This window comes from Trichechus manatus, unplaced genomic scaffold (genome assembly GCF_000243295.1).
Source record: "Trichechus manatus latirostris isolate Lorelei unplaced genomic scaffold, TriManLat1.0 scaffold00018, whole genome shotgun sequence".
NCBI lineage: Eukaryota > Metazoa > Chordata > Mammalia > Sirenia > Trichechidae > Trichechus > Trichechus manatus.
The window spans coordinates 9,265,508-9,275,689 of NW_004443954.1; the positions used below are offsets into that span (position 1 = coordinate 9,265,508).

General features: G+C 41.3%; 1 protein-coding gene across 1 annotated transcript in view; it reads right to left on the bottom strand.

Moving 5' to 3' along the window:
- The window catches only part of CUNH8orf34 (chromosome unknown C8orf34 homolog), a 478,679-nt gene extending 468,935 nt beyond the window's left edge, over positions 1-9,744 (bottom strand). Inside the window, exon 1 of the mRNA XM_023727758.1 lies at positions 9,676-9,744. Within this exon, the coding sequence (XP_023583526.1) occupies positions 9,676-9,744 (69 nt within the window). The remainder of the gene's footprint in view (positions 1-9,675) is intronic.
- Between the last annotated feature and the right edge of the window lie 438 nt (positions 9,745-10,182).

A 10,182-nucleotide genomic window follows, 5' to 3' on the forward strand; every position in this document is an offset into this window, starting at 1 on the left:
AGCTTCTCTGCACAGGAACTTCAGGTCCAAAGGACGTGCTCTGCTCCCAGCACTGCTTTCTTGGTGGTATGAGGTTGTATCTCTGCTCACTTCTCTCTTTTATATCTCAAAAGAGATTGCATTAAGACACTAATCTTGTCAACCTCATCAGTATAACCTCATCACAGTGATAGAATTTATAACGTGACGAGATCACATATAATCTCATCATAGTGGTAGAGTTTACAACACATAAGGAAATCACATCAGATAACACAATCATACAATACTGGGAATCATGACCTAGCCAAGGTGCTACATACATTTTTGGGGGGACACAGTTCAATCCATGACAGCTACTAAGAAGCAAAGATGGTGCAACTTCATTTCACGTACTTTGAACATGTTATCAGGAGGGATCAGTTCCTGGAGAAGGACATCATGCTTGGTAAAGTAGAGGGTCAGTGAAAAAGAGGAAGAACCTCAACGAGATGGACTGACACAGTGGCTGCAACAATGGGCTCAGGCATAACAACGATTGTGAGCATGGTGCAGGACCCAGTTGTGTTTCGTTCTGTTGTACGTGGAGATGCTGTGAGTTGGAGCTGACTCGAGGGCACCTAATAACAACAACATATTTAATTATATCCTGGTGTAATCAAGTATTCCTATTTTGTTCAATGGGATAATATGTCACTATCATTCTTTATTTTAATCTTAAAATGGTCTCCTATCTAGCTAGTAGAAGCCCATTAAAGCTGTGCTTCTGTGTTATTTTGATACAACCTCATCGTTCTTTGACCACTTCCTTACTTTCTGGTATAACAGCATGTTCCAGGTTCTTCTAATATTTTCCCAGCCCCTAACCTGGAATCAGCCATTTCTCCAAGGATCCCTGATTCCACTTAATAAAGAATGATGTTTAAAAACCAAAATCTGGCACTAAGTGTGCTTACTGCTACTGGAGTGTTGCTATTCCTACGTCCCTACAGTAGACAGAGCTAGGAAATAAATGTACTATGGAACAGTTATATTCTGGACATGTAGGGTTGCCATGAGTTTGAGACTGACTTGATGGCAGCTAACAACAACAACAACACATACATTTAAGTATATGTAAATACACACAAGTCTACAGTTATTCCCACTACATCTATATATATTTCTATTATTGACAGTCATGAAATCTCACCAATACTCTCAATTTTAACGCAACACTATAAGATTCATTTTATCTGTAGCCCTTTTTTATATCTGTAACTCCCATCTCCACCAGTGAGAAAGCCAACCTGCATTATTTTCAATGTACTTACTTATTTTCTCATGAAGTTCACAACATATATACAAATCTCCTCACCCTGCCAAGCCATTGCCCCACTCAGCCTCCTTCTTCATTCTAGCCCTAATACTCTCTAGGCAAACAATCTCATTTAGCTGTCTCTCTGTATGGGCCTGCCTAATGGTTTTTTCAATTTAATTATTAGGGATGTAAAGAAGAAAAGAAGGCCTAGATTACATATTTTTCTAGCCTCATATTTCCATTCTCTTAAAAGGGATCCATAAGTACTAAAAAATTAACTCTCTTTTTTAATATATCAATGCCATTTGTTGTATTTTATTATTTTCTGAAGCTATATACTGAGTTATTTATTGAGCCTAATTTTGATTCATTTTATTGTGCAATTCATAAAGTATTTTAGAATAATCTATCAAGGCATAAACGAAATATAAACGGACTAATAAACTAAGACATGTTAATGAAAGCAGCATTTTAAAGAATTGTTTAAATCAATGACAATGGTTAACTTGGGACTTTAAGCAAAACTTCTGATAAGGGATCCCTTTCCTTGTCTAAATACCCTGAGGTTATAAAGATGAACGCAAATTTGGATCCAGGCAAGCCCCTCATAGCTTCAAGCATTGGGGAAACTGACCTGTCAGTGATTACTCCAAGGACATATTTATAACATGTTAAATTGAACATGTTATAAATGACAAGCTTACATTTTGTTATTTATCCCATAAAATCGTTCTCCAAGTATTTTTACTCAAATGACATTTACACTTTTTTTTAAGAAAAATTACTTTTAAACATTAAAATATCTTTTTAGGGGGGATTCCACCCCTGGCCTTAATGGATTAACTGTTAGTTGTCATCAAGTAACCACCAACTGGTAACAAAGTTATATGTAACAGAATGAAACACTGCCCAGCCCTGTGCCTTCTTACCCCTAACACCATTGCCCTAAATAACCATAACACAGGCCAAAATATGTGAGGAACTTGTTTTTACACACTGAACAAAAGGCAGCCCAAAACTGTGATCCTTAAGGTAAGGGAAACAACAGAAGGAGGTCCCCACATGTTACAGGTCTCTGATTTGAGGAGACAGGCGCTTTTCAGACTATAGTTCAAGGAGAGAAATAAGGTAAACTGATGGGTTTACGGACCTGTGGAGAAAGACTGGAGTTTGGGGTTGCAGAGGTGGCTGGCAAGAGTAGGTCAGGGTACCAGAGAGGCATGAGTTGTGCAGCCACAAGTAATATAGGTTTGTGATTGACCACACTGCATTTGATATAAGTCCACCTCATAACGCGGATAAGGTCCATAGGTGACGCAAATGGTTGGCACTGGACTTCCAAAGGTTGGCAGTTCAAACCCACCCAGTTGTACCCAGAGGTATGGCAGTAGAAAGGACATAGGTTTGCCAGAAGTTAGAATCCACTCAATGGCAAATGACAACAAAATAACATGTATACCAAATCACTTAATGCAAACTTAGACCATATAAGCAGAACTACTTTGGACTAAACAAAGAAAGCAATACAGTAGTTCCAGTCTACGTGGAGAAGGTCAGACCAGAGCTGGAGAAATGCAGTGAGTTTGATTTCCTACATTTTAACCACACGGAGATTTAAAAATTCTATGGAGACTTTATGAAGCCCTCACTGCTCTGCATTTTAATAGTGTAGGGTTTCACACCCTTCTGAGTGTGATCAGGCCTGGACCAAGGTATATGATTGCCTGAAACACTCTTCCAACTCATACTTTTAAAATTAGTATGCTACATTTATTTAGTGGGAACGGGTGAAACTAAAAATTGTATACTTCTTTATGTTGAAAATAAAGAATTTATTGTGATTTTTTTCAAACCAGACAACCTCTTGGGAGAGAAGTTAAACTGCTTTCAACATAGGCAAAATGGATCCGTTGATCCCAGTAAGTAGCTATATGCCAGATAATTACTGCATTTCAGAAATTCTGACTGCTAGCTTCTTTGATTGTTAGGTGGCTGGCCTCAGAGTTCATGACAAGTTCCGTGTTTGCATCCTACATACATCTCACCTATGTGAGTCACAAACATACTCTAATGGAAGCCAGACCAACTCACATCTTGCCAGTTAAGTAAGGAGTTATGTGTGGAAACCCGAATTAAATAGGATTATAGTTCTAATTTGTTGTAGTGATGTCAAGGATTCCTCATGGATTGATGGCCAGGCTGTTCACTGCTTGCCTGACCTGAATAAGTCAATGAGAATACTGAAGTTATTGTATCTTACAAAGAACAATAAGCAAATAAGCCATACAGGTAAAATTAGGACACAAGTATTCTCAAAACTTGTATATAAGTTACCTTTGCTATTGTTTTAAATAACATTCTCTTCACAGTGCCTCACTTTAAAAGTAGTTTGTTTTTTGTTAAAAAAAAAGAAAGATATTTCTAACTAGTATATATGTAGGCATATATGTGTATAGATATGTATATATGCATGTCTATACAGGGGTATCCCCATTCATCGGTCAGTTTATCATACTGTGGTGGCTTGCATGTTGCTGTGATGCAAATACCAGCAGGGTCACCCATGGTGGACAGGTTTCAGCAGAGCTTCCAGACTAAGACAGACTAGGAAGAAGGAGCTGGAGGTCTACTTCTGAAAAAATCAGCCAGTGAAAACCTTATGAATAACTGCAGAACATTGGCTGGCATAGTGCCATAAAATAAGCCCCTCAGGTTAGAAGGCACTCAAAATACAACCGGGGAAGAGCTGCCCCCTCAAAGTAGAGTTGACCTTAATGACATGGATGGAGTCAAGCTTTCGGGACGTTCATTTGCTGATGTGATATGACCCAAAATGAGAAGGAACAGCTGCAAACATTCATTAATAATTGGAACATGGAATGTACAAAGTAAGAATCTAGGAAAATTGGAAGTCATCAAAAATGAAATGGACCACATAAAGATCAATATCCTAGACATCAGGGAGCTGAAATGAACTGGTACTGGCCATTCTGAATCAGACAATCATATGGTCTACTATGCCGGGAATGACAAATTGAAGAGGAATGGTGTCACTTTCATCATCAAAAAAGAACATTTCAAGATCTATCCTTAAGTATAATGCTGTCAGTGACAGATAATATACATACGCCTACAAGGAAGACCAGTTAATATGACTATTATTCAAATTTATGCACCAACCACTAATACCAAAGATGGGGAAATTGAATATTTTTACCAACTTCTGCAGTCTGAAATTGATTAAACATGCCATCAAGATGCGTTGATAATTACTGGTAATTGGAATGCAAAAGTTGGAAACAAAGAAGAAGGATTGGTGGTTGGAAAATATGGCCTTGGTGATAGAAATGATGCCAGAGATCACATGATGAAATTTTCCAAAACCAGTGACTTTTTCATTGCAAATACCTTTTTTCAGCAACATAAATGGTGACTATACCTGTAGGCCTTGCAGAAGGGAATACACAGCAATCAAATCAACTACATCTCTGGAAAGAGATGGAGGAAAAGCTCAATACCATCAGTAAGAACAAGGCCAGGGGCAAAGGGTGCAACAGACCATCAATTGCTCACATGCAACTTCAAGTTGAAGCTAAAGAAAATTAGAACAAGTCCATGAGAACCAAAGTACGACCTTGAGTATGTCCCACCTGAATTTAGAGACCATCTCAAGAATAGAACTGACAACGTTGAACACTAATGACCACAGACCAGACGAGTTGTGGAATAACATCAAGGACATCATAAATGAAGAAAGCAAGAGGTCGTTAAAAAGACAAGAAAGAAAAGACCAAAATGGATGTCAGGAGAGACTCTGAAACTTGTTCTTGAACATAGAGTAGCTAAAGTAAATGGAAGAAATGATTAAGTAAAAGAAGATTTCAAAAGGCAGATTGGGAAGACCAAGTAAAGTATTATAATGACATGTCAAAGACCTGAAGTTAGAAAATCAAAAGGGAAGAACACACTCAGCATTTCTCAAGCTGAAAGAACTTAAGAAAAAAATCAAGCCTTGAGTGGCAATATTGAAGGATTCTACAGGGAAAGTATTGAACAACGCAGGAAGCATCAAAAGAAGATGGAAGGAATACACAGAGACACTGTATCAAAAAGAACTGGTCAGCATTCAACCATTTCAGTAGGTAGCACATGATCAAGAACCAATGTACTGAAGCAAGAAGTCCAAGCTGCACTGAAGACACTGGCAAAAAACAAGGCTCCAGGAATTGATGGAATATCAACTGAGATGTTTCAACAAACGGATGCAGTGCTGGAGGTGCTCACTCATCTACGTCAAGAAATTTGGAAGAGAGCTACCTGGTCAACCAACTGAAAGAGATCCATATTTGTGCTTATTCCCAAGAAAGGTGATCCAAAAGAATGAGGAAATTATGAAACAGTATCATTAATATCACACACACTAGTAAAATTTTGCTGAAAATCATTCAAAAACGGTTGCAGGGAACTGCCAGAAATTCAAACCAGATTCAGAAGAGGATGTAGAATGAAGGATATCACTGCTGATGTCAGATGGATCTTGGCTGAAAGCAGAGAATGCCAGAAAGATGTTTACCTGTGATTTACTGACTATGCAAAGGCATATGACTGTGTGGATTATGAAAAATTATGGATAACATTGCAAAGAACAGGAATTCCAGAACACTTAGCTGTTCTCATGCAGAAACTGTACATAGACCAAGAGGCCGTCGTTGGAACAGAACAAGGGCATACTGCATGGTTTAAAGTCAGGAAAAGTGTGCATCACCATTGTACCCTTTCACCACACTTATTCAACTGTAAGCTATGCAAACAATCTGAGAAGCTGGACTATCTGAAGAACGTGGCTTCAGGATTGGAGGAAGACTCACTAACAACCTGCATTATGCAGATGACACAATTTTGCCTGCAGAAAGTGACAAGGACTTGAAGAACTTACTGATGAAGATCAAAGACTACAGGCTTCAGTATGCATTGCACCTCAACATAAAGAAAAATGAAATCCTCACAACTGGACCAATAAGCAAAATCATAATAAATGGAGAAAATACTGAAGTTGTCAAGGATTTCATTTTACTTGGATTTCTAGATTTGGAGGATTAGGACCATGGTCTCATGGGACAATTCGGTCAATTGGCATAATATAGTTCACAAAGTTATGTTCTATCTCCTAGTTTGGTGAGTAGTGTCTGGGGTCGTCAAAGCTTGCAAGCAGCCATCTAAGATGCAACTATTGGTCTCTACTCATCCAGAATAAAAGAGAAAGAAGGAAACCAAAGACTCAAAGAAGAACCTAGTCTGCAGGACAAATAGTCTGCATGAATCACAGCCTCATTACCCTGAGAGCAGAACTAGATGGTGCCCGGCTACTACTACTGACCATTCTAATCAGGGCCACAACAGATGGACCTGATAGAACCAAGAAAAATATGGAACAGACCTCAAATTCCCAAAAAAAAGACCTACTGAACTGGTTGAGACTGGAGGACTCTTGGAGACTACTGCCCTGAGATACTCTTCAAACCCTGAACCGAACTAACTCCTGAGGTCACCTTGTAGCTAAATAACAAACTGGCCCAAAATAAATAAATATCACCTACATGAAACCAAATGATCAACATTTACATTAAAACAAAGATGAGAATGTAAGGGGAAAGGGACACTAGATTAATGGGAATGGAACAACCAGAATGGAAATAATTAGAATGTTCCCACATTCTGAAGAATGTAACCAATGCCACTGAACGACTTGTGTAGAAACTATTGAATGGGAACCTAAATTGCCGTGTAAAGCTTCACCAAAAACACAATTTTTTTTTAAATTCCTAACTTCCAAAATTCATAAAGGGAACATAGTCAGATCTTCGATATTTTCAAAATTAAAGCAAGCCCCTGTCACCATCTCCAGTGCCCTCAACACACCACATCACAACAAAGCACAGACAACAAAACTTGGAGTCGTCTGATACATGTGATTGGTAAAAAGAGATTTTAATCTATGTTACTCTTTCTTAAAATGTGCCTCGGGGACTCAGTATGTAAGCATCATTTGTACTGCTTCATAAAAAGTTCAGATACAAGGCCCCTTCTCTGACCTATTGAGTCAGAATTTCAGGACAGAGGGCTTAGCCAGCCTGTGCTTAACAAACTCCCAGAGCAATGAAGTCCAGGGAGCTTTGATGAAGATATTAGATTAACAACACCCATTGCATAGGTGGTATTTCTTCACTGGTTTTCTAGCATGAAGAGAGAGAGGCTACAAACTAGTGATGTGTTCCTGTCCTCGTTTTCCAATTCTACGAAGTGCATATAATTTTACTCTCAAAACCCAGCTGTATAATGTTCAAAATGGTTGCATAAGGACCTGTGTCCCATTCTGCTTTTAGAAGAACTTATTATCCATTTTTCTCCTTTCAATTACTTAAAGTGCACATCAACCCTTAAAAATGAACTAATCATCACTGCAATCCAAGTGAATGGGGGTGTTTATGTCACTTGAAAATTCGACGAAATAAAGCATATGATATTGTTTGTTGGCGAGGAAGTCTAAAGCTTTAATGAGATAACATTTCCACTGCTTAAAGTTAATCAGTGCAGAACTATCTGGTGAGCATTAAAAAAAAAAAAAAAAAAAAAGAGCACTTGATAAGTATCAAACAAGATTTATTTCCTAATTACGTAGAAAGTTTACATGTATTTCAAACTCTACTATTATCAATTGGAAAGAATCTTGGGAATTTTAGAACAAATGAGAAACCATCTATGAAAAACAATTCACTTATTCTTCCTGGAAAATAGCCTGCAAACAAAAACTCTAAATATATTTATTTTATGTATATTTTAATGCAGTTAATGCAGTGTGCCACAGAGGATTATTATGCTTCTGCTTTGTTAATTGTATGGAATTACGAACAGCCTATAATAATCAGACTAAGGGCAAATAAAAGAATTCTGATAGCTCCAGGAACTTTGCTCTTACACTGACTTCATTTCCAAACACTTTTAGCAGAAACAAAAATCAAGGTAATTCCAGATCTCTGTAACCCAAAACCGCAATGAGTTTTCAATGATCATCTTTCAAGATGTTAACCTAAAGTTGGGCAGAAAAACTTGGGAGAGCATGCAAATCTTGGTCATTTGAAACCCGTCCACCATAGAGAAAAGTCCTATTTAACTATACCCTTGTCTTCCCCGATTTTTTTCTTTTTTTTTTTTTTTGGCTAGGGTTATTTATTCGCATTATTTTTTTCCTCTGCAGTTCTCATTCGCTTCTTTTCAGTCGCAGAGAAGCTGCTCCATTCTCCCCGGTCTCCAGTGCATCTTCGTCCCCCTCTGGCGTTTCAGCCTCGTACAGACACCGCGAGCACGTGAATCCCCGAGAACCGCTACAACTGCTTCTAAGGGGTGGTCAACCTCCACCCACCCTCCCCCTTCCTCTCAGGAGAGGGCTTGGCGTCCCGACAGTCCCAATCATACTCCGCAGGACTGTTGGACTAGGAGTGAAAGGGACCGTGGGCGTCCCTTCCCGCGGGCCTTGGCATCTGACTGCGGTCCCCGCACGCCCCACCCGTGCCCAGCACCCTGGCAACTGGCGGGACGCTTTGCCGGAACCCGGTTTCAGTCTCCTATTCTCATTTTCTCTTGTCCTCCCGCTCTTCCTTTCTCTTTCTGTATTTCTGTCATCAGTTCTTTGATGGCGAGAGAAAACAGCTCAGAGCTAATGTCTCCTTCCCACACAGACGTGTGTGATTTTCCAGAACCTTTCCCCACCCCTTTCTCCCCCTAACACATAAAGGTTCTGAAATGCAAAGGAACCGCCCTTCATCCAGAGACCAATGTTATTCTCTCAGTTGGCCAATTTTAAGCCGCATGTTCTGAAGCCTACTCTTCACCAATTCAGCTTTCTTCCATTCAACAGTATTCTTTCCTACTGCTAAACACCTCCTCCACCATTTGGGGTCTACTATCGCCCACATTCAAATTAAAAAAAAAAAATCCCACCCACAAGAATTGTGTGAATTCCAGGAAAAAAGTGTCGGTGTGTGTACGGTAGTCTCAGTGTGTCCACTCATGCGCGTCGCCCTTCTGAGCCGGTCTGGGTCCTGTGCATGTGGCCGCAGTGTGCAGGACAGTTAGACAGCTCAAGCTTGCCCTGCCGGGCTGAGGCTAGGCCCTCCCTAGCTCACCTGTCCGCGCCCAGGTAACTGGCGAAGTGCCCGCCCGGTCGCGTTCCAGGACACCTAGCCAGGACAGAGCCAGTGCCAGTGAACTGGGGACACAGGAAGCCTCCTCCCGCGCGTTTGCTTTCTAGTCTTCCATTCCTCAGGGATGTTTTGGTTTTGTTCTCGCACCCCTTCCCTCAAAGACAAACGGGACCTCACTCCTCCACAAAGCCTTACCTCAAACAGGGGACCGATCTTGTTCTTCTCCAGGTAAGCCTGGATCCGGGTTTGCTGATGAGACGCCATGGAGAGACAGACTGGGTTGCGGAGACAGTGCGGACAGACCGCGTGGCCGGGCGCCTCCACCAGGGGCGACCCTCCTTTCCCCTGACTTGGGGCCGGGACGCAAGCTTGGCACCTCGATTACCCGGGCGCCACGGCAGTGCCCAAGCGTGGGCGGCAGCTCCGGGAGCCGCGCGCCGTGAGCGCGTGGGGCGCAGACAGCCGGAAGTCCGGGGACTACACCGCCAACTCAGACAACTCCGCTGCGAGGGGCGAACTCCTTCATCGCACCCGCTGCCTCGCCTACCCTCTGCTCTCTGCGGCGCCCAGCGCGAGGGGGAATGGGAGGCAGCGGCTTCTTTCCGCTCTGGGCGGCAGCAGCAGGATTCGAGGGCGGAGGTCGGGAAGGGAGGTGCTGCTCCGCCTGGGGCCGTGCAGGGGCGCGGACAGGGGCGCACAGGG